We start from the raw sequence: 26,073 nt of genomic DNA, 5'->3' as shown, positions 1-26,073 counted from the left end.
CTTTCCGCCAGTGATGCTCATCTAGCTATTTTTCAATATTGGGACATAAATACATCTCGCTTTCCGCCAGTGATGCGCATTTAGCTATTTTGCAATATTGGGACAAAAATGCATCTTACTTTTCGCCAGCGATGCGCATCTAGCTATATTGCGCTGTCGGGCTAAAATAGCATCCTACTGGGCCTTTTCCGCTAGGTTACCACCAGAAAAACAAATTATTGTAATTTTATGGTTCATTTTGTCTTTATTCTCAAACATCGTGGCGTACATGTCATATGTAAATAGTATAGTAAATATATATGCAGACATGGCATGCCGCCGCTTACAATACGATTAACAAACAGATATATCTTAGGGTACTAGGCAAAAAAATAATATATATATAATAGGGAATATGGTAATATCGTCAAGTTAACCTGTGAAATATCCAGTGGGGTCGTCATTAAGTATTAATAGAGGGTCACACGTGTATCGGGGGATATGGTATATATAGTATACAGTTGATATAGTATATAGTGTGTGGTTAACATCGGACTAATGGCTAACTGCCTTAGCTAGCTTACAAACTATGGACCAATCGTGCGACTAATCGAGACCTATCTTCTACGCCTACAAACTAAGTATTTTCGAAGTGTTAAATGCAATGTGTGAACCAGCCCCGCTTCCAGGACCAACATTGATGGTCATAGCATATACATACATGGGTTCCTGTGGCCTCAAGCAGAGATTCCTGCCCTGCCGCTAATTGAGACGTACATTCAGTAAAAAAAAAAGAAACGAACAGAAATCACAAGGAATATATCTTAGGGATATGCTCAGTCGGAGAACTTCAGCTTGAGCTCGCGACGCAGGATCTTGCCGGTGGGATTCTTGGGCACCTCGTCCACAAAGATGACGCCGCCCTCGAGCCGCTTGTAGTGCGCCACCCGCTCGGCCACATAGGCGGCAATCTCCTCGGCGGTGGCCTCCTGGCCCTGCCGGAGCACCACAATGGCACGCGGCGCCTCGCCGTTCAGTTCGTGGGGAATGCCAAAGACGGCCGCCTCCAGGATTTTGGGATGATCACGCAGCACCGCCTCCAGCTCGGCCGGCGGCACCTGGAATCCCTTCACCTTGATCAGCTCCTTCATCCGATCGGTGATATAGAAGAAGCCATCCTCGTCGTAAAAGGCCACATCGCCGCTGCGCAGCCAGTTGCCGGGATGGAAGGTGACCTGATTGGCCTCCTCGTTGTTCAGATAACCGGCCATAACCTGGGGCCCGCGGATGCACAGCTCTCCGGTGATTTTTGGGCCCACGCCCTTGGTATCATTGCCATCCAGGGGCACAATTTTGGCCTCCGTGCTGGCGGGTAAAACTCCGGTGGAGGCGTAGCGTGTGTTGCCATCGGGCGTTAGGAGGGCCACTGGCGAGGATTCGGTCATGCCGTAGCCCTGCTTGAAGACCGTCTTCGGGAATCTAAAAAGAGACACAGCATGAGCTATCTGGGAAGGGATTCCTTTTGGAAGGGTTTTTACTAACTTCTTTAGGAAACGCTCCACATCGTGCTGGCCAATGGGAGCAGCTCCGCTCATTACCACCCTGAGAGAGGCCGCCGTCTCCTGCGTCATCTTGGGATGATTGATCATGAAGAGGGCTGCAATGCAAGAAGGTAATTATTAGTTTTAATCCAAGAATCATGCGATCTCTCTACTCACCAATTGGCGGCACCAGGTTGAGAATGCTGCCCTTGTACTGGTCCAGGGAGCGCATAAAGTCATCCGGCTTGAAGCAGGGCATGGTGGCCATCCGACAGCCCTGGCCCAGCTTGGAGAGCATCACCACGGTCAAGCCGTAGATGTGGAAGAAGGGCAAAACGGCGGGCAGGGTCTCCTGGGGACCGGTGAGATCCAGGGGCAGCGAGGCCTGCACCTGCTCACAGTTGCTGGTGATGTTGTTGTGCGACAGCATCACACCCTTGGGCAGACCCGTGGTGCCCGAGGAGAAGGGCAAAAAGACCAGATCGTTGGCCGTGGCCTCCTTGGGGGCCTGCAGGTCATCGTAGCGGATATTTTGGGTGCTGATAAGTTCACTGAAATCGATGGCACCCTCCGGCAGGACATCCTCCTTGCTGGTCCTCACCACCACAATGGGCAGCTGTTTTCCGGCCAATTTGCAGGCCTGGCTGAGGGTCGGGAAGCCGGCAACGGTGCCCACCAGGAACTTGGCCCCGCTGAATGTCAGCTGGCGGGCAATCTCGTCTGGAAAAGAAGTCAGAGAAGGCAAATTAGTGACAATCTTTCGACTTTGGAGCCCATGAGCATACATATGTTAGAAAGGCGCCTCCGATAAGGCGCGTGTTTGACGCACTCGAGAGGCCCCGCTAATAAACCTAGGCCCCCGCCAAGTACATCGGCGTGCGCGCAAATAGTTCTTTTATTATTTGCCTAATTATGGAGGGAACTTTAGTATATTTTATATGATTACTTTCTTCGGCAAATCAAAGTTTAAAATTCTCATAGTTCAGCCAAAAATTCATTAATTTCAAATCGGAAAGCGTTCCTATGTTAGTTTTTATACGGTTAATAAATCTGCATACTCAATTTGCACGTAAATAGTTCTTTTACTATTTGCCTAATTATGTAGGGAACTTTATGAAGGGTATTAGCTAAATCTTCATGTTATAATGGCCTTAAAATGGAAGTCAAAACTACGTAAATACGGGCCAGGTCATAAAAAAGTTTACTTTTAGTATCGGGGTTTATGGAATGTGTAATTAAACAAGTGCCAGAGCTCTGTTAAGCTAAAAAGCTTAGTGAAGGAGAGCAAATAAAAGGTTTGTTGTTAACAAAAATGTAATTAAAATTATATATTTCACTCGCTGGAGTAATTTCCAAAACAGAAGCTTTTAAAAAGTGTTTTTGGTAAATAAAACTTGTGGAATGTCCTCGAAACCTGTGATATAATTTCTGAGATCATTTTACTGAGCACAGAAGTTGAGTATATTTTTGTTATTAAAGGTTTTAAGTTTTGTGAGCTCTTTCATGATCATTTTCCAACCGATAAACCCCTGAAATTATCCCACTAAAATATAATCACTCTTCTTCCTCATGATGTCATATTATTTTATATAATTGATATATCTGAGAATTAAAATATTAATGGAAAATATATTCAGCTGAACTTTGAGCATTATCTAACCGATAAACTATAGAAATTATTCTACTACAACTATAAGGTTCTACTACAAGTCTAATTACGTTTATTATACTATTATATAGTTGTTATCTCGGAAGAAACTATAGAATTACTACTACTCGTATTATATTGTTGTTTTCTTGGATGAAACTATAGAATACCAAGTAGATATCGCCACAAACGCTACTTCTCTACTATCAAATGTATGTTATCATCAGCATTTTTGAACTACAAACTAAAACAGAAAGGAAACTAACTTCGGGAGGCCGAGGATTATATACTCTAGAAGTTTGAAATTTATTTATAGGAATCCCTATCGGAATTCGATCATAAGCTAGTTTAAAATATTCGCATTTTCGAAATCTATAATAATTTTTGAGACAAATCAACGTTTAAAATTATCACAACTAAGCCAAAAATTTATAAATTTCAAATCGGAAAGCGTTGATATGCTAGTTTTAATGAGGTTAATGGGTATTAGATAACTTGTAAGACTTGGGAACTTACCCGGCGTGTAGATGGGATTCACGGTGGTCACCGTAAGTCCCGCCTCGATGGCCCCCAGCGTGGCAATGGGATACTCCGGCAGATTGGGCAAACAAATGGCCAGGACATCGGGCTTCCGGAGCTTGAACTGGGTCTGAAGGCGCACGGCAAAGGCGGCACTGGCATCACGCATCTGGGCAAAGGTATACTGCCTATCGGTAATCACACACACCTGCAAAATATCAAGTATATATATAAATCTATGATCAATAAAACAATATTTAAATCGAGCAAATCTCCAGAGATAAAGTCAAATCGAAATCAAGCCATGTCTGGGGAAATGCCCAAAGAGTGTTTGCTCCAATCTAATCTAAAGAATGTTGGCAATCTCCATCGAGTGGGGTAACCGTCGTGATATGTCGTGTTTATGGGGCAAAGAGATTCGAATTTTTAAAGCAGGTGTGCGTAGAAATATTGTGAAATTGCGAAATACTGCTAGTAATGCTCGCTACATACGTACTTATTAGGCCAATTACCCGCAGGGATTATATAGACCCTAAATGAGGCTCCTGCGAGATATCGCAATCAATTTGGCATTACTTCATTGGACTCACATTGTACTCAACTTAATCACAAATAGGTGTATCTTTATCTATGGGCAATTGTAAGCAATCAATCCATATCATTGATACTTGGCCTAGGTCAGTTCTAGGAATTTCAGAAAGCATCTCAAGATCGATACTAAATCAATATCCATTGAAAAATGGTATTGCACCTTCAGTCGGAAGCTTCAAAGAACGTGAAGGAGTCATTTCCGACCCTATAAATCCTAGGCAATTTTATAAATCTGCTAAAAATAAACTTAAGAGCGCTTTCCGAATTGAAATTAAGACATTTTTGGCTTAGTAATGGATTTTTTAAATATTGATTTGTCCGAAAAATGCCATGTAAAAATGTGGGTAATATCCATTAAAAAATGGTATTGCACCTTCAGTCGGAAGCTTCAAAGAACGTGAAGGAGTCATTTCCGACCCTATAAATTATATATATTCTTGATCAGTATCAACAGGCGAATCGTTCTAGCTATCTCCGAGCAAAAAAATATTTTTTCAGAAATTTCCCATTTTTTGAAAAAAAGGAAAGGGGTTACATCATGAAAATTTGCAAAAATCGGCAAAAAATTCACATTTTAAATGGAGTATGCAGTTTTATAAATCTGCTAAAAATTAACATACGAGCGCTTTCCGAATTGAAATTAAGACATTTTTGGCTTAGTTATGGATTTTTTAAATATTGATTTGTCCGAAAAATGCCATGTAAAAATGTGGGTAATATCCATTAAAAAATGGTATTGCACCTTCAGTCGGAAGCTTCAAAGAACGTGAAGGAGTCATTTCCGACCCTATAAATTATATATATTCTTGATCAGTATCAACAGGCGAATCGTTATAGCTATCTCTGAGCAAAAAAATATTTTTTCAGAAATTTCCCATTTTTTGAAAAAAAGGAAAGGGGTTACATCATGAAAATTTGCAAAAATCGGCAAAAAATTCACATTTTAAATGGAGTATGCAGTTTTATAAATCTGCTAAAAATAAACATACGAGCGCTTTCCGAATTAAAATTAAGACATTTTTGGCTTAGTTATGGATTTTTTAAATATTGATTTGTCCGAAAAATACCATGTAAAAATGTGGGTAATATCCATTAAAAAATGGTATTGCACCTTCAGTCGGAAGCTTCAAAGAACGTGAAGGAGTCATTTCCGACCCTATAAATCCTTGGCAATATTAGAAATCTACTAAAAATAAACATACGAGCGCTTTCCGAATTGAAATTAAGACATTTTTGGCTTAGTTATGGATTTTTTAAATATTGATTTGTCCGAAAAATACCATGTAAAAATGTGGGTAATATCCATTAAAAAATGGTATTGCACCTTCAGTCGGAAGCTTCAAAGAACGTGAAGGAGTCATTTCCGACCCTATAAATCCTTGGCAATATTAGAAATCTACTAAAAATAAACATACGAGCGCTTTCCGAATTGAAATTAAGACATTTTTGGCTTAGTTATGGATTTTTTAAATATTGATTTGTTCGAAAAATGCCATGTAAAAATGTGGGTAATATCCATTAAAAAATGGTATTGCACCTTCAGTCGGAAGCTTCAAAGAACGTGAAGGAGTCATTTCCGACCCTATAAATTATATATATTCTTGATCAGTATCAACAGGCGAATCGTTATAGCTATCTCCGAGCAAAAAAATATTTTTTCAGAAATTTCCCATTTTTTGAAAAAAAGGAAAGGGGTTACATCATGAAAATTTGCAAAAATCGGCAAAAAATTCACATTTTAAATGGAGTATGCAGTTTTATAAATCTGCTAAAAATTAACATACGAGCGCTTTCCGAATTGAAATTAAGACATTTTTGGCTTAGTTATGGATTTTTTAAATATTGATTTGTCCGAAAAATGCCATGTAAAAATGTGGGTAATATCCATTAAAAAATGGTATTGCACCTTCAGTCGGAAGCTTCAAAGAACGTGAAGGAGTCATTTCCGACCCTATAAATTATATATATTCTTGATCAGTATCAACAGGCGAATCGTTATAGCTATCTCTGAGCAAAAAAATATTTTTTCAGAAATTTCCCATTTTTTGAAAAAAAGAAAAGGGGATACATCATGAAAATTTGCTAAAATCGGCAAAAAATTCACATTTTAAATGGAGTATGCAGTTTTATAAATCTGCTAAAAATAAACATACGAGCGCTTTCCGAATTAAAATTAAGACATTTTTGGCTTAGTTATGGATTTTTTAAATATTGATTTGTCCGAAAAATGTCATGTAAAAATGTGGGTAATATCCATTAAAAAATGGTATTGCACCTTCAGTCGGAAGCTTCAAAGAACGTGAAGGAGTCATTTCCGACCCTATAAATCCTTGGCAATATTAGAAATCTACTAAAAATAAACATACGAGCGCTTTCCGAATTGAAATTAAGACATTTTTGGCTTAGTTATGGATTTTTTAAATATTGATTTGTCCGAAAAATACCATGTAAAAATGTGGGTAATATCCATTAAAAAATGGTATTGCACCTTCAGTCGGAAGCTTCAAAGAACGTGAAGGAGTCATTTCCGACCCTATAAATTATATATATTCTTGATCAGTATCAACAGGCGAATCGTTATAGCTATAGCCGAGCAAAAAAATATTTTTTCAGAAATTTCCCATTTTTTGAAAAAAAGGAAAGGGGTTACATCATGAAAATTTGCAAAAATCGGCAAAAAATTCACATTTTAAATGGAGTATGCAGTTTTATAAATCTGCTAAAAATTAACATACGAGCGCTTTCCGAATTGAAATTAAGACATTTTTGGCTTAGTTATGGATTTTTTAAATATTGATTTGTCCGAAAAATGCCATGTAAAAATGTGGGTAATATCCATTAAAAAATGGTATTGCACCTTCAGTCGGAAGCTTCAAAGAACGTGAAGGAGTCATTTCCGACCCTATAAATCCTTGGCAATATTAGAAATCTACTAAAAATAAGCATACGAGCACTTTCCGAATTGAAATAAAGACATTTTTGGCTTAGTTATGGATTTTTTAAATATTGATTTGTCCGAAAAATGCCATGTAAAAATGTGGGTAATATCCATTAAAAAATGGTATTGCACCTTCAGTCGGAAGCTTCAAAGAACGTGAAGGAGTCATTTCCGACCCTATAAATTATATATATTCTTGATCAGTATCAACAGGCGAATCGTTATAGCTATCTCCGAGCAAAAAAATATTTTTTCAGAAATTTCCCATTTTTTGAAAAAAAGGAAAGGGGTTACATCACGAAAATTTGCAAAAATCGGCAAAAAATTCACATTTTAAATGGAGTATGCAGTTTTATAAATCTGCTAAAAATAAACATACGAGCGCTTTCCGAATTGAAATTAAGACATTTTTGGCTTAGTTATGGATTTTTTAAATATTGATTTGTCCGAAAAATGCCATGTAAAAATGTGGGTAATATCCATTAAAAAATGGTATTGCACCTTCAGTCGGAAGCTTCAAAGAACGTGAAGGAGTCATTTCCGACCCTATAAATCCTTGGCAATATTAGAAATCTACTAAAAATAAGCATACGAGCACTTTCCGAATTGAAATAAAGACATTTTTGGCTTAGTTATGGATTTTTTAAATATTGATTTGTCCGAAAAATGCCATGTAAAAATGTGGGTAATATCCATTAAAAAATGGTATTGCACCTTCAGTCGGAAGCTTCAAAGAACGTGAAGGAGTCATTTCCGACCCTATAAATTATATATATTCTTGATCAGTATCAACAGGCGAATCGTTATAGCTATCTCTGAGCAAAAAAATATTTTTTCAGAAATTTCCCATTTTTTGAAAAAAAGAAAAGGGGATACATCATGAAAATTTGCTAAAATCGGCAAAAAATTCACATTTTAAATGGAGTATGCAGTTTTATAAATCTGCTAAAAATAAACATACGAGCGCTTTCCGAATTAAAATTAAGACATTTTTGGCTTAGTTATGGATTTTTTAAATATTGATTTGTCCGAAAAATACCATGTAAAAATGTGGGTAATATCCATTAAAAAATGGTATTGCACCTTCAGTCGGAAGCTTCAAAGAACGTGAAGGAGTCATTTCCGACCCTATAAATCCTAGGCAATTTTATAAATCTGCTAAAAATAAACATACGAGCGCTTTCCGAATTAAAATTAAGACATTTTTGGCTTAGTTATGGATTTTTTAAATATTGATTTGTCCGAAAAATACCATGTAAAAATGTGGGTAATATCCATTAAAAAATGGTATTGCACCTTCAGTCGGAAGCTTCAAAGAACGTGAAGGAGTCATTTCCGACCCTATAAATTATATATATTCTTGATCAGTATCAACAGGCGAATCGTTATAGCTATCTCTGAGCAAAAAAATATTTTTTCAGAAATTTCCCATTTTTTGAAAAAAAGAAAAGGGGATACATCATGAAAATTTGCTAAAATCGGCAAAAAATTCACATTTTAAATGGAGTATGCAGTTTTATAAATCTGCTAAAAATAAACATACGAGCGCTTTCCGAATTGAAATTAAGACATTTTTGGCTTAGTTATGGATTTTTTAAATATTGATTTGTCCGAAAAATGCCATGTAAAAATGTAGGTAATATCCATTAAAATATGGTATTGCACCTTCAGTCGGAAGCTTCAAAGAACGTGAAGGAGTCATTTCCGACCCTATAAATCCTAGGCAATTTTATAAATCTGCTAAAAATAAACATACGAGCGCTTTCCGAATTGAAATTAAGACATTTTTGGCTTAGTTATGGATTTTTTAAATATTGATTTGTCCGAAAAATGCCATGTAAAAATGTAGGTAATATCCATTAAAAAATGGTATTGCACCTTCAGTCGGAAGCTTCAAAGAACGTGAAGGAGTCATTTCCGACCCTATAAATTATATATATTCTTGATCAGTATCAACAGGCGAATCGTTATAGCTATCTCTGAGCAAAAAAATATTTTTTCAGAAATTTCCCATTTTTTGAAAAAAAGAAAAGGGGATACATCATGAAAATTTGCAAAAATCGGCAAAAAATTCACATTTTAAATGGAGTATGCAGTTTTATAAATCTGCTAAAAATAAACATACGAGCGCTTTCCGAATTGAAATTAAGACATTTTTGGCTTAGTTATGGATTTTTTAAATATTGATTTGTCCGAAAAATACCATGTAAAAATGTGGGTAATATCCATTAAAAAATGGTATTGCACCTTCAGTCGGAAGCTTCAAAGAACGTGAAGGAGTCATTTCCGACCCTATAAATCCTAGGCAATTTTATAAATCTGCTAAAAATAAACATACGAGCGCTTTCCGAATTAAAATTAAGACATTTTTGGCTTAGTTATGGATTTTTTAAATATTGATTTGTCCGAAAAATACCATGTAAAAATGTGGGTAATATCCATTAAAAAATGGTATTGCACCTTCAGTCGGAAGCTTCAAAGAACGTGAAGGAGTCATTTCCGACCCTATAAATTATATATATTCTTGATCAGTATCAACAGGCGAATCGTTATAGCTATCTCTGAGCAAAAAAATATTTTTTCAGAAATTTCCCATTTTTTGAAAAAAAGAAAAGGGGATACATCATGAAAATTTGCTAAAATCGGCAAAAAATTCACATTTTAAATGGAGTATGCAGTTTTATAAATCTGCTAAAAATTAACATACGAGCGCTTTCCGAATTGAAATTAAGACATTTTTGGCTTAGTTATGGATTTTTTAAATATTGATTTGTCCGAAAAATGCCATGTAAAAATGTGGGTAATATCCATTAAAAAATGGTATTGCACCTTCAGTCGGAAGCTTCAAAGAACGTGAAGGAGTCATTTCCGACCCTATAAATTATATATATTCTTGATCAGTATCAACAGGCGAATCGTTATAGCTATCTCTGAGCAAAAAAATATTTTTTCAGAAATTTCCCATTTTTTGAAAAAAAGAAAAGGGGATACATCATGAAAATTTGCAAAAATCGGCAAAAAATTCACATTTTAAATGGAGTATGCAGTTTTATAAATCTGCTAAAAATAAACATACGAGCGCTTTCCGAATTAAAATTAAGACATTTTTGGCTTAGTTATGGATTTTTTAAATATTGATTTGTCCGAAAAATGTCATGTAAAAATGTGGGTAATATCCATTAAAAAATGGTATTGCACCTTCAGTCGGAAGCTTCAAAGAACGTGAAGGAGTCATTTCCGACCCTATAAATCCTTGGCAATATTAGAAATCTACTAAAAATAAACATACGAGCGCTTTCCGAATTGAAATTAAGACATTTTTGGCTTAGTTATGGATTTTTTAAATATTGATTTGTCCGAAAAATACCATGTAAAAATGTGGGTAATATCCATTAAAAAATGGTATTGCACCTTCAGTCGGAAGCTTCAAAGAACGTGAAGGAGTCATTTCCGACCCTATAAATTATATATATTCTTGATCAGTATCAACAGGCGAATCGTTATAGCTATCTCCGAGCAAAAAAATATTTTTTCAGAAATTTCCCATTTTTTGAAAAAAAGGAAAGGGGTTACATCACGAAAATTTGCAAAAATCGGCAAAAAATTCACATTTTAAATGGAGTATGCAGTTTTATAAATCTGCTAAAAATAAACATACGAGCGCTTTCCGAATTGAAATTAAGACATTTTTGGCTTAGTTATGGATTTTTTAAATATTGATTTGTCCGAAAAATGCCATGTAAAAATGTGGGTAATATCCATTAAAAAATGGTATTGCACCTTCAGTCGGAAGCTTCAAAGAACGTGAAGGAGTCATTCCCGACCCTATAAATTATATATATTCTTGATCAGTATCAACAGGCGAATCGTTATAGCTATCTCTGAGCAAAAAAATATTTTTTCAGAAATTTCCCATTTTTTGAAAAAAAGAAAAGGGGATACATCATGAAAATTTGCTAAAATCGGCAAAAAATTCACATTTTAAATGGAGTATGCAGTTTTATAAATCTGCTAAAAATAAACATACGAGCGCTTTCCGAATTAAAATTAAGACATTTTTGGCTTAGTTATGGATTTTTTAAATATTGATTTGTCCGAAAAATACCATGTAAAAATGTGGGTAATATCCATTAAAAAATGGTATTGCACCTTCAGTCGGAAGCTTCAAAGAACGTGAAGGAGTCATTTCCGACCCTATAAATCCTAGGCAATTTTATAAATCTGCTAAAAATAAACATACGAGCGCTTTCCGAATTAAAATTAAGACATTTTTGGCTTAGTTATGGATTTTTTAAATATTGATTTGTCCGAAAAATACCATGTAAAAATGTGGGTAATATCCATTAAAAAATGGTATTGCACCTTCAGTCGGAAGCTTCAAAGAACGTGAAGGAGTCATTTCCGACCCTATAAATTATATATATTCTTGATCAGTATCAACAGGCGAATCGTTATAGCTATCTCCGAGCAAAAAAATATTTTTTCAGAAATTTCCCATTTTTTGAAAAAAAGAAAAGGGGATACATCATGAAAATTTGCTAAAATCGGCAAAAAATTCACATTTTAAATGGAGTATGCAGTTTTATAAATCTGCTAAAAATAAACATACGAGCGCTTTCCGAATTGAAATTAAGACATTTTTGGCTTAGTTATGGATTTTTTAAATATTGATTTGTCCGAAAAATGCCATGTAAAAATGTAGGTAATATCCATTAAAATATGGTATTGCACCTTCAGTCGGAAGCTTCAAAGAACGTGAAGGAGTCATTTCCGACCCTATAAATCCTAGGCAATTTTATAAATCTGCTAAAAATAAACATACGAGCGCTTTCCGAATTGAAATTAAGACATTTTTGGCTTAGTTATGGATTTTTTAAATATTGATTTGTCCGAAAAATGCCATGTAAAAATGTAGGTAATATCCATTAAAAAATGGTATTGCACCTTCAGTCGGAAGCTTCAAAGAACGTGAAGGAGTCATTTCCGACCCTATAAATTATATATATTCTTGATCAGTATCAACAGGCGAATCGTTATAGCTATCTCCGAGCAAAAAAATATTTTTTCAGAAATTTCCCATTTTTTGAAAAAAAGGAAAGGGGTTACATCACGAAAATTTGCAAAAATCGGCAAAAAATTCACATTTTAAATGGAGTATGCAGTTTTATAAATCTGCTAAAAATAAACATACGAGCGCTTTCCGAATTGAAATTAAGACATTTTTGGCTTAGTTATGGATTTTTTAAATATTGATTTGTCCGAAAAATGCCATGTAAAAATGTGGGTAATATCCATTAAAAAATGGTATTGCACCTTCAGTCGGAAGCTTCAAAGAACGTGAAGGAGTCATTCCCGACCCTATAAATTATATATATTCTTGATCAGTATCAACAGGCGAATCGTTATAGCTATCTCTGAGCAAAAAAATATTTTTTCAGAAATTTCCCATTTTTTGAAAAAAAGAAAAGGGGATACATCATGAAAATTTGCTAAAATCGGCAAAAAATTCACATTTTAAATGGAGTATGCAGTTTTATAAATCTGCTAAAAATAAACATACGAGCGCTTTCCGAATTAAAATTAAGACATTTTTGGCTTAGTTATGGATTTTTTAAATATTGATTTGTCCGAAAAATACCATGTAAAAATGTGGGTAATATCCATTAAAAAATGGTATTGCACCTTCAGTCGGAAGCTTCAAAGAACGTGAAGGAGTCATTTCCGACCCTATAAATCCTAGGCAATTTTATAAATCTGCTAAAAATAAACATACGAGCGCTTTCCGAATTAAAATTAAGACATTTTTGGCTTAGTTATGGATTTTTTAAATATTGATTTGTCCGAAAAATACCATGTAAAAATGTGGGTAATATCCATTAAAAAATGGTATTGCACCTTCAGTCGGAAGCTTCAAAGAACGTGAAGGAGTCATTTCCGACCCTATAAATTATATATATTCTTGATCAGTATCAACAGGCGAATCGTTATAGCTATCTCCGAGCAAAAAAATATTTTTTCAGAAATTTCCCATTTTTTGAAAAAAAGAAAAGGGGATACATCATGAAAATTTGCTAAAATCGGCAAAAAATTCACATTTTAAATGGAGTATGCAGTTTTATAAATCTGCTAAAAATAAACATACGAGCGCTTTCCGAATTGAAATTAAGACATTTTTGGCTTAGTTATGGATTTTTTAAATATTGATTTGTCCGAAAAATGCCATGTAAAAATGTAGGTAATATCCATTAAAATATGGTATTGCACCTTCAGTCGGAAGCTTCAAAGAACGTGAAGGAGTCATTTCCGACCCTATAAATCCTAGGCAATTTTATAAATCTGCTAAAAATAAACATACGAGCGCTTTCCGAATTGAAATTAAGACATTTTTGGCTTAGTTATGGATTTTTTAAATATTGATTTGTCCGAAAAATGCCATGTAAAAATGTAGGTAATATCCATTAAAAAATGGTATTGCACCTTCAGTCGGAAGCTTCAAAGAACGTGAAGGAGTCATTTCCGACCCTATAAATTATATATATTCTTGATCAGTATCAACAGGCGAATCGTTATAGCTATCTCCGAGCAAAAAAATATTTTTTCAGAAATTTCCCATTTTTTGAAAAAAAGGAAAGGGGTTACATCATGAAAATTTGCAAAAATCGGCAAAAAATTCACATTTTAAATGGAGTATGCAGTTTTATAAATCTGCTAAAAATAAACATACGAGCGCTTTCCGAATTGAAATTAAGACATTTTTGGCTTAGTTATGGATTTTTTAAATATTGATTTGTCCGAAAAATACCATGTAAAAATGTGGGTAATATCCATTAAAAAATGGTATTGCACCTTCAGTCGGAAGCTTCAAAGAACGTGAAGGAGTCATTTCCGACCCTATAAATCCTAGGCAATTTTATAAATCTGCTAAAAATAAACATACGAGCGCTTTCCGAATTAAAATTAAGACATTTTTGGCTTAGTTATGGATTTTTTAAATATTGATTTGTCCGAAAAATACCATGTAAAAATGTGGGTAATATCCATTAAAAAATGGTATTGCACCTTCAGTCGGAAGCTTCAAAGAACGTGAAGGAGTCATTTCCGACCCTATAAATTATATATATTCTTGATCAGTATCAACAGGCGAATCGTTATAGCTATCTCTGAGCAAAAAAATATTTTTTCAGAAATTTCCCATTTTTTGAAAAAAAGAAAAGGGGATACATCATGAAAATTTGCTAAAATCGGCAAAAAATTCACATTTTAAATGGAGTATGCAGTTTTATAAATCTGCTAAAAATAAACATACGAGCGCTTTCCGAATTAAAATTAAGACATTTTTGGCTTAGTTATGGATTTTTTAAATATTGATTTGTCCGAAAAATGTCATGTAAAAATGTGGGTAATATCCATTAAAAAATGGTATTGCACCTTCAGTCGGAAGCTTCAAAGAACGTGAAGGAGTCATTCCCGACCCTATAAATTATATATATTCTTGATCAGTATCAACAGGCGAATCGTTATAGCTATCTCTGAGCAAAAAAATATTTTTTCAGAAATTTCCCATTTTTTGAAAAAAAGAAAAGGGGATACATCATGAAAATTTGCTAAAATCGGCAAAAAATTCACATTTTAAATGGAGTATGCAGTTTTATAAATCTGCTAAAAATAAACATACGAGCGCTTTCCGAATTAAAATTAAGACATTTTTGGCTTAGTTATGGATTTTTTAAATATTGATTTGTCCGAAAAATGTCATGTAAAAATGTGGGTAATATCCATTAAAAAATGGTATTGCACCTTCAGTCGGAAGCTTCAAAGAACGTGAAGGAGTCATTCCCGACCCTATAAATTATATATATTCTTGATCAGTATCAACAGGCGAATCGTTATAGCTATCTCTGAGCAAAAAAATATTTTTTCAGAAATTTCCCATTTTTTGAAAAAAAGAAAAGGGGATACATCATGAAAATTTGCTAAAATCGGCAAAAAATTCACATTTTAAATGGAGTATGCAGTTTTATAAATCTGCTAAAAATAAACATACGAGCGCTTTCCGAATTAAAATTAAGACATTTTTGGCTTAGTTATGGATTTTTTAAATATTGATTTGTCCGAAAAATGTCATGTAAAAATGTGGGTAATATCCATTAAAAAATGGTATTGCACCTTCAGTCGGAAGCTTCAAAGAACGTGAAGGAGTCATTTCCGACCCTATAAATTATATATATTCTTGATCAGTATCAACAGGCGAATCGTTATAGCTATCTCTGAGCAAAAAAATATTTTTTCAGAAATTTCCCATTTTTTGAAAAAAAGAAAAGGGGATACATCATGAAAATTTGCTAAAATCGGCAAAAATTCACATTTTAAATGGAGTATGCAGTTTTATAAATCTGCTAAAAATAAACATACGAGCGCTTTCCGAATTAAAATTAAGACATTTTTGGCTTAGTTATGGATTTTTTAAATATTGATTTGTCCGAAAAATGTCATGTAAAAATGTGGGTAATATCCATTAAAAAATGGTATTGCACCTTCAGTCGGAAGCTTCAAAGAACGTGAAGGAGTCATTCCCGACCCTATAAATTATATATATTCTTGATCAGTATCAACAGGCGAATCGTTATAGCTATCTCTGAGCAAAAAAATATTTTTTCAGAAATTTCCCATTTTTTGAAAAAAAGGAAAGGGGTTACATCATGAAAATTTGCAAAAATCGGCAAAAATTCACATTTTAAATTGAGTATGCAGTTTTATAAATCTGCTAAAAATAAACATACGAGCGCTTTCCGAATTGAAATTAAGACATTTTTGGCTTAGTTATGGATTTTTTATACCCTTGCAGGGTATTATAATTTCAGTCAGAAGTTTGCAACGCAGTGAAGGAGGCACCTCCGACTATATAAAGTATATATATTCTTGATCAGGATCAACAGCCGAGTCTATCTAGCCATGTCCGTCTGTCCGTCTGTCCGTCTGTCCGTCTGTCCGTCTGTCCGTCTGTCCTTCTGTCCGTCTGTCCGTCTGTCCGTTTCTACGCAAACTAGTCTCTCAGTTTTGAAGCTATCTGAATGAAACTTTGTAGTTAGCCTTCTATATACTCTCACTCGTATATATGTCGGAACGGGACGGATCGGACGACTATATCATATAGCTGCCATAGGAATGATCGGAAAATTTTTACAAAAAAATTTTTAACTTTTTCAGTTTTCAATAGAATTGGATCAAATTTGAGATATAGCCATTCTACTATACTCTACAATTTTGCATAAAATTTTATGAAAATCGGACTACTATATCATATAGCTCCCATAGGAACGGTCGAGAAATTAATACAATTAAATTTATAACTTTTTCAATTTTCAGCTGATTTTCATCAAATTTAAGGTATAGCCATTTTGTATTAGTCTTAAGTTTTGTGTCAAATTTCATGAAAATCGGACGACTATGTTATATAGGTGCCATACAAACGATTGTTTGATGTAGAGGAAAAATGCAAATCTGCGAATGTAAAACTGCAAATATAATATGTATAGGTGAATGAAATGAAAGCAGGTATTACTTCATTGTTTTTTAACACAAATATATATAATTAATATTGTATGGATTCCTATTCACAGAAGTTCTATTTGCAAGGGTATATAAACTTCGGCGTGCCGAAGTTAGCTTCCTTTCTTGTTAAATATTGATTTGTCCGAAAAATGCCATGTAAAAATGTGGGTAATATCCATTAAAAAATGGTATTGCACCTTCAGTCGGAAGCTTCAAAGAACGTGAAGGAGTCATTTCCGACCCTATAAATCCTTGGCAATATTAGAAATCTACTAAAAATAAGCATACGAGCACTTTCCGAATTGAAATAAAGACATTTTTGGCTTAGTTATGGATTTTTTAAATATTGATTTGTCCGAAAAATGCCATGTAAAAATGTAGGTAATATCCATTAAAATATGGTATTGCACCTTCAGTCGGAAGCTTCAAAGAACGTGAAGGAGTCATTTCCGACCCTATAAATTATATATATTCTTGATCAGTATCAACAGGCGAATCGTTCTAGCTATCTCCGAGCAAAAAAATATTTTGTCAGAAATTTCCCATTTTTTGAAAAAAAGGAAAGGGGTTACATCATGAAAATTTGCAAAAATCGGCAAAAATTCACATTTTAAATGGAGTATGCAGTTTTATAAATCTGCTAAAAATAAACATACGAGCGCTTTCCGAATTGAAATTAAGACATTTTTGGCTTAGTTATGGATTTTTTAAATATTGATTTGTCCGAAAAATGCCATGTAAAAATGTGGGTAATATCCATTAAAATATGGTATTGCACCTTCAGTCGGAAGCTTCAAAGAACGTGAAGGAGTCATTTCCGACCCCATATATAATATTTTAATATATAGGACTTCTGATATGATCTTTTTAAACGATTTGTTATGAATGATATACTGCTTATATTATTTCTACATATACATATATTATTTCATTTATAAAAATTCACATTTTTATTATGAAGTTCATGGCCTCATGTCTCATTTTTGCTGACCTCTTAAACCCTCACCCCCTCGTTCAGGGCTAAGGTGAAGGTCGCCTCTGAAAAAGACTTTGCCCAGTTTCGAATTAAATAAGTGAATGAGTTATTCGAGTTGAATGAGAGGTGTCGCATTCACAATTCTTAGGGGGTGGGGTGTGTGAGTGTATATTAGCGAAATATTTGCGCAGTCAGAAATCGCATTCGGTTAAAAATAAGCATTATAAATAGAAAGACCGGACCCAAGTGCCATGTTTTTAAATTAAAGAAAAAGACAACAAGACACACAAAAGCACACACAACATCATAATGAATAAATAGGCAGTCTAAGTAAAAAAAAAAAAAAAAAAATACAAATAAATAAATAAATAATCAAAAAAAATAAGAGAATCATTTCGTGCATTTTGCCGGGCGTTTTGCTCCGCTCGATTCAGTTTCTGTTTGACTTGGCTTTGCCGCTCGCCTCGCTGCGGTGCCACGGTCCAAAGTTCAGTGGGGCAAAGTACAAAGTCTGCAGAGTCTAAAGCGAGTCGCCTCTCTCTCTCTCTCTCTCTCCCTGCCACACCCCTCCACCTTTTGAGCAATTTACTCTGCGGCGTTTGTTGACTCTTGCCGGTGGTGGTGGTGGTGGTGCCCAGTGGTGGCGGTGGTGATCAGTGGTGGTGCTGCCTCACAATCGGTCATGAGAAAAGTCTAGCTAGCAAAGCTGTCAAAAAAATACAATAAGTGGCAATTGTCTAGACCCCAAAGGGGTTACAGAGCGAACAGATAGTGATAAAACTGAATGATATCTAGATATTGAAAAGGATACAGATAAAGCTAATCGGAAATCAACATAAAACCATTAGAAAATGTTAATAAAGCTTTAAATTGAATATAATTTTCAGACATTATAAAGGCAAAGTATCATTAAAGCCAGCAAATATGAATTTTAATAGATAATCTAGAGAATAGAGATAGAAAAAAGTCAGTATCAGTATCTTTTCTTCCTCACAGTATCTTTCCTTAGTTCAGCAACTCTAAAATTTAGTACGAGATACCTAAACTAATTGATTTTAAGGTCCATAATTAAAAGCTAAATTGAAAAGATCCCAATGGCCCTTAGACTTTGCCGCCTTATAAACTAACTTTATGAAAAGATACTTCAAAGATCACTTTCTAATAATATATATCAAACGAATCAGCTGTTTCTCAGTATCTTTCATTAGTAACCGATGCTACAATATTCAGTGAGGAATACCTAAAATAGTTGATTTTTAAAGACCCCAAAATTAAACAAAGAAATGTAGAGATCACCAGTGGTCCTTAGACTTTGCTTCTTTACGAAAAGATGCTTTAAAGATCACTTTACAAAACTTCCAAAAACATATATCACACGAATCACCTGTAACCCAGTATATTTCATTAGTATCTGGTGCTAAGCAAATTTAATATTTAGCATAGAATAACTAATTATTAAATTAAACCAATTTAGAATTTTAAAAAATCTAAAAATTAAAAGCAGAAATGTAGAGATCCCTTGTGGGCTTTCCTTATATTCCAAATTTTCGAAAAGGTTCTTTACAAATCCTATAATATTACAAACCCTTTAAAAATATTTATTATATCTATTATAATTTCAACCAAAAAAGTTCCAAAATTTATAGACTTTGTAGTTCCCAAAAAAAAAAGCTAAATTGACAACGCTAACTGCCAGAGAGTGACAGAGAGTAGAGGCGACAAGAGTCGAGAGATCAGTCCAAAATGCCATCGGAGGCTGGACCTCGACCAAATGCTGACGTCGACCGCCAATAAAAAACCAAAACAAAACCATCAAAAAAACATTATCAACACGCAAATGAAACCAAGCAAAAAAAAGCAACAAAAAAACCAAACCAAAAATAAGCTTAAAATTAAAAAACAAACAGAGAGTAGCCAAAAAAAAAAAAGAAGCAGGCGTAAATAATAATGGCGAAGCAATTAAAAGCGCATTATATAGGCATTATATGAAAATTCATTGGGGGTTCATTCGGGTTTATAAAGCACTTGATATATATATGTGTGTGCTTGTGTGTGTTATATCAAACAGCAATTGATTAAAATTGAACAATTGCAATAATGAATCATCATTAGCCTTGCAAGTGCAGTCTCAATAAATTGAGAAATTCTAGGCAGTAAACCGAACTTGTAAACACATCTTTATCGCAAAAAAAAAAAACCCTTGGTGAATTGAAATTATTTATTTACACAGAACTTTATGGTCTTGTAAACATGAAATTTATAGAGTATACATGTGTAAGGAGACACTTCAAGTGGAATAATTATTTATTTAAGGAGAATAAGGTATGCCAGAAGGCAATTGCAGTTTGCAATTCCATTCAGACGCTTTTAGAAGTCTGATTCGGTTTCATTTTTATTTATAAACAATGTGAGAGAGACTGAGGAAATTATGTTTTAAAATATAGAAACTATTTACTATAAGTTGACTTCGTTATTCAAGCTTTCTAGCAATTCTACCTATAATACATCTTCCTTTTTCCTTTCATCTTTAACTAGAACTTTCCTATTCAACTTGAAATCTCTATTAATAAGTCTTAATTCTAAAATACAAGTTTCTCAACTTTAGTTTCTCCAAATAAATACCCCTTTTTTACCAATAAAAACCATAAGAGGAACACAATTAAAAAAGATCTAAAACCCAAAACAAAGGTAGATCAGTTATGGACAAATCTAAAGTATAATGATGACATGACTGAAAACCATATCTTATCTCTAAAATACCACTTGAGAACAGAGTAGTTCCTCCAATTCTCGGGCTGTTTACATTAGGAGGGGTGTTCTCAGTTGAAACAAAAAGCGAACTTTGCACCGGCTTGCAAACGCTCGGCACTTTTAATTGCATTTAATTCAACAATTGCCAGGGGCTCTGGTTACGATCTCCTCCTCCTCCTCCGACAAATGATGGCAATAAATTTCAATGAAAATTGTTTGCACTTTGATTTGCACGAAACAAAAGCGCAACACACAAAACGGAAAACCTAGCGAAAAGTGAAAAGTGTAAACAATTGACGAAGGTCGTCTGGGCAATGTAATATATGCATATTACGGGTTACGTGTAGTTCCACAGAGTACAGATCTATATGGAACACATTACCATAGTCTTAAGACTACTTGGGAACCTACGTGTTTTTCCAATCTAAAATATAAATGGTTAATTGTAAGCTATAAGTGAATACCTATCCATAAAAATAACTATTATTTCATAAAGAATTTACGTATGAGTATTATATGAAATCATTAAACATTTTCCATTTGAAACACCTTTGGAAAAATTAAATAACTATTTAAAAGGCTATACTTCTAATCTTTGGTTTATTAATTACAAAAAGACCAAAAGTATTATGAAGCTACAGTTTATATTACCTTACAGTTGGCAATTGAATCAAAGGATCGAATCGAAAATCGATCATAGCTAAGCTTAAAATATTCCCATTTTTTAATACATATTTATTGAGATTTTTATTTGACAATTTTACCAACAAATCAAAGTTCAAAATTCTCATAACTAAGCCAAAAATTAATCAATTTCAAATCGGAAAGCGTTTCTAAGCTAGTTTTTATTAGGGTAATAAATCTGCAAACTCAATTTAAAATTTAAAAAAATTTAAATTTTTACCAATTTTTAAAAATTTTAACGATGTAACCCCTTATAAAATTTTAAAAAATTTTTAAAAATTAAATTTTTGCCGAAGATGACTAGAAAGATTTGCCTTTTAATGCTGATTAAGAATATATATGATTTATAGGGTCGGAAATGACTCCTTCACTTAGTTTCAAGCTTTTGACTAAATTTAAAATACCCTGTAAGGGTATCAGTTCCCTTATAAAAAACGTTACAGATTCATGTACACATATATAGTTTATAATGGGTATTGTTTTGCATGATCCCGAGAACCCCCTTTAATCGTTGAATTCTGCCATAGCATTGCCTATCTCTGAACTCGGACGGGACCCCATGATCCCATGATCAATTTCCTCCCAATGAGCTGGAACACCGGAACGGGATTCGCAAACCGATTGCGAGGAAAGTAGAGAACCGGAACGTATTCATTTTGCAGTGGTTGTTTGTGGCTAGAGTAGGAGGTGCCCCGCCCCATTTAATGGGTGTTTACTACACTCACTTTCGCTCTTATCGCTCCCAAGACTGAGACACTGGGGGGTTAGACCCGAAGGCTCTTATCAAGTGCGTCCGTCATTAGCGGTGTCTGATAAGAGAGACGTAGAGAGATCGCAGGGGCCTTTATATGACCCACATACTCCTCCAGACTATCGGGACTGATACTGATACCGATACAGGCACAGATATTGAACCCCTAAACGGGGAAGAGCTCTATAGGATACAATAGAAGCCGAAGAATTGCAAAAATAAATACAAATAAAATGGGGGGAAAAAAGAGTGCAAAAAAAAAACACACAAACTTTGGCAGACGCAAATCAGACTGCGAACATATGTACGTATAAATATCGCTTTTTATATATAGAAGTTTTGGTTCTCTCAGGTTCAATAAACCGCCAATAAACAAACGAAGAATTCTCCGGACTTGTCAAGGGGCGCCTACGACAACCTATTTCGATAGCCCAAAAATTTATGATTCTACAACGTTTTGGGGAGGAGAGATCTAATGGGGAAGTAAATATCATTAAATTTGTTAATTCCTTTATAATGTGTGATTACAGATGATCGATTCCCATGGGAGGTAGTAAATCTTGGGGGATTTAAGTCTTTAAAGAGGAAGGATATTGCCTGGCATGGATAAATAATCGAATTTAAAAGAAGACACGGAGAATTACTTGCAACCTGAAGAGTATCAAGGATCAGTATGGATTCTAGAGGGTTTCAAAGTCACTTCACTTTCTGATTATCCATTTTTTAAGCACATATTCTCAATACTTTAATTTATTTTCTCACTCTTTTATATATAATAATCTCTATAATTTGTTTTCAAAGATCAGACGGAGCACAAGAGTTCACAAATAAAAAAATAGAGTATCCAAAATTTAGAACACTTGGCACCTCACTTGACACTTTTTCCTGCACTTTAATAGCTTCCCTTTGCGGTACTTTTATCTCTGTTTTCTTTTTAGGTACCCTTTAGGTACTATTTCGATTATTATTTCAAAGTATATAAGCTACTCACCGCAGCGGTACGGCTCTCCCACTTCTTGAAATCACGCCAGACATACTCGTGCAGCGGCACATTGGGTACAACGACGGGGTCAAAGGGCGAGGTCTTGTAGTAGCCATCCTCGGGACTAAAGTGTAGGAACTTGTCCGTCTCGCTGACGCCCTGCGTCCGCTCACGCTGGGCACTGGCGGTGGTCCGTTCCCGCCGGTTGGTCGTAATGGAGCGGCTGGAGCGGGGCACACACATGCCCAGTGCGGAGGCGCTGCGCAGGCGCAGCAATTGAGTAGCTGGATTCATGCTGGAGCTGGGAGAGAGACTTGAGCGGCTGTTGCGGAGGCGGAGGAGCTATTGGAGTCCGGACTGGAGCTGAGTGGCTGTTGCTGCTGCTGTCGGGTGCTGAGACGCGACTGTCGCGATCGTGCGGCGCGGTGCCAAGTAAATGCCGCCTGCCGCCGATACTCGCTCACTCACTTAGTCACTCATTCACTCACTCACTCACTCACTCACTCACCCGGTCTCCAACACAGCAACAACAAGAACAACAACAACGGAGCACGATCGCGTTGGCGTATCTCTGGCTGCCTACAGTGAGAGAAATATAATAGTTTTAGTTCAAATTCATCTCTAATATCATTATCATATGTATTTATTCTTGGATTTCTCATAACCCAGCAAGAGTAAATACAGTTTATTGACATTTTTATGTATTTAAAACTTACCGTTTTGATTTAATTCTTTTCTCTCTGTGTATGAGTTCTGTTTCAGCTGCTGGTGTTTTTTTTTCGTTGCTATTTCTTTACAGTTGCACTTGATGCACTCTCTCGCCGGCCGGCTCTCCAAACTCACTCAACGTCTGCCTCTCTCTCCCGCTCTCTCTCTCTCTCTCTCTCTCAGACTGCAGCTGCAACTGTAAACTGCGAAAGTGAAAAGATCGAAAAGATAATGATGCAGCCTTGTTTGATTCTTTATATGCGGGAATACTGCTCCTATAAAATAATAATAATTAATTAATAAAATAATAATCAAACCAATCAATACAATCTGTTATTTTGCACACTTACTATTTATAGTGAAAGCCCTTTAAATTGTCACGTTGCATTCCATAGAAAAATTCCAGATAAGAACCCATCTATAAGCCATTGTTGGCAATTATTTCGAGTTAAAGATTGTGGGGGTAATCGTCCAAAACAGTGGCTGTAAAGCACTAGACTTGCAGTACCTCCTCACAGACAGCTCCCCCCGCACATTCCCCCCGTATTGGAGACCTGAACTTATCGCTATCGCTGTGCAATGGCTTCTTGATGTCTACGCATGACTTGCATGCCTCTCCTGTGCTTATCACTCAGATTTTTGACCAGCTAACGGGACTTTGACCACTGACTCAAGACTGCGGGCGATGATTCCGTTACGAACACCTGTACGTCTACCAAGAAATTAGGTACTGATATCAGCTCTCTCAAGCTGGAAGGAAATGCCTGTTTCGAAATTTAAATGAGGTAATTATATTAGTATAAGTTGTAGGTAATATTATCAATTAAATGCTTCTGACTATCGTATTTTAATTCTGTTATTAGTTAGTCTTAATGGTTTACCTGCCTCTAATTTCCATTAAAAGTAATGCAATCTGCGAGAACTAAATATTATAAAGTTTCAGGTGATATTAAATTTGGTTAAACTCGTATAAATAGACCTGCGATTGCATTTTGATTTCCCTTAAAAACGGGTCTTCCTTTCTGGTTTTAGCTCCATAAGCCAAACCGGGTGCATTCACCTCGTCGCAGACGTGTTCGAACTCGAAACCTAAGACTTTGAGCCCCAACTTGTGTTCGCTGGGGGAAATTCTGCGTTTGAAATGGACACTGTGTTCCGCCACAAAATCAACAAGCATTCGTTACGAATGCAACACAACACAAAAAAAAAAAAAAAAAAAACAACACCCCGCAAAGCAACAACAACAACAATTAGTGGAGAGCAGGCGTAAGCAGAACTCAAGGCCATTAAAAGGCAGGCCCCTGTTGCTCGCTCACTCCTCCTCCCACATTCCCATAGTTCTATTTCCTTCGCGCGCCTGGCTTAATTTGCATGCAGGCGGCTGCTATCTCTTTCTGTTGCATTGGTTACCGAACTGCATCAAGAGAGCACATGCAGAGAGAGAGAGCGCGAAAAGAGTGTGTTACAGTGGTATCTAGTTATATATGGTATATATAGTACTATATTTTATACTTGTTATTCAACAGTTGGATAAAAAAGGCAATGCAATTCACAGGCCCAGTTTCATTTTATATGCAATGTGCAAAATGTGCAAAAAAAAAACTAAAAACATGATAACAACAAAGTTGCAAAATATTTAGCTAACAATTACTTAAGATCAGAATTTTAAAATAAATTTTAATCCTTTATGAGTGTACAATTGATTGAAATAGTTGCATAGTGCAATAATAAATAATATTGTATTCAACCCACTGACCTATTTATATGACCACGACTGTAAGAGCGTGCAAAATTGGAGTGAATGGCGAACACAACAATTCGCACATGTGGTTTTTGTGCTTTGTGAACTTTGTACCCTGGCTCAAAGTCCCCAGCCCCCGCTTTCCCGGCCCGCTTGGAGCGCGACCGAGAAACCAAAACAAAATCAAAATATATAATGTTTATCCAAGCAAACCTGTTTTACTCACCTTCATTAACGATGTGGCGGCGGCTGCATCCGAGTTGAGTGTTTTTTGTTGTTTCCTTCTTTTTTTCTCCCGTCTTTTGAGTTTCTTTTTTTTTTATATGCTGCAGGCGCTCCTCCGCTTCGACTTGTTTGCGCTGTTATTTGTGTTATTCGAGCTGGGTTATGGCCGGGATTTAGATTTGTCGGGAGGAAGGTTCAACTTTTCGGTGGCTTTATCAGTTTTTATAGGGCTGTTGCTTTTATACGATGACTTTAGCGTTTGATCTCCACAGGTCGCTGTTTCTGCGTCTCATCATCACACAACACTCACACACAACTGCACTTAATTCCGTAATCTGCTGCGTTTACCGTTTTTCTTCAAACTCACCAACTTGATGCTTTCGTGGGCGGAGGGTAGCGGGGTCGGAAATGGTGGTGGTTTGGAATTGGGGATGATATTGAGGAGCACTGTTCTCAGTTTAGCTTACTTCAGGCTATATCTGGCATA

General features: G+C 35.4%; 1 protein-coding gene across 5 annotated transcripts; it reads right to left on the bottom strand.

Moving 5' to 3' along the window:
• Positions 1 to 224: 224 nt before the first annotated feature.
• Positions 225 to 26,065, bottom strand: pdgy (acyl-CoA synthetase family member pudgy). Of its 5 annotated transcripts, none has more exons than XM_086835198.1 (8): positions 25,588 to 26,028; positions 23,971 to 24,384; positions 23,629 to 23,895; positions 22,922 to 23,491; positions 3,685 to 3,895; positions 1,698 to 2,240; positions 1,522 to 1,636; positions 225 to 1,458 (listed from the first exon to the last, which is right to left on the bottom strand). In XM_086835198.1, the coding sequence occupies exons 4-8, from the start codon at positions 23,204 to 23,206 to the stop codon at positions 816 to 818; spliced, it is 1,797 nt and encodes a 598-aa protein (XP_086691324.1). In that variant the 5' UTR covers positions 23,207 to 23,491; positions 23,629 to 23,895; positions 23,971 to 24,384; positions 25,588 to 26,028; the 3' UTR covers positions 225 to 815. The 5 variants fall into 5 exon arrangements, with proteins under 5 accessions (XP_086691324.1, XP_086691331.1, XP_086691328.1 ...); XM_086835205.1 differs by having other exon boundaries at positions 23,629 to 23,823; positions 25,588 to 25,951; XM_086835202.1 differs by lacking the exon at positions 25,588 to 26,028 and adding an exon at positions 24,502 to 24,840.
• Between the last annotated feature and the right edge of the window lie 8 nt (positions 26,066 to 26,073).

The sequence above is a fragment of the Drosophila serrata genome, unplaced genomic scaffold (genome assembly GCF_035046125.1).
Source record: "Drosophila serrata isolate PLE 108 unplaced genomic scaffold, ASM3504612v1 contig_36, whole genome shotgun sequence".
In the NCBI taxonomy this organism is placed as follows: Eukaryota; Metazoa; Arthropoda; class Insecta; order Diptera; family Drosophilidae; genus Drosophila; species Drosophila serrata.
This window is presented reverse-complemented; position numbering and strand designations above follow the sequence as displayed.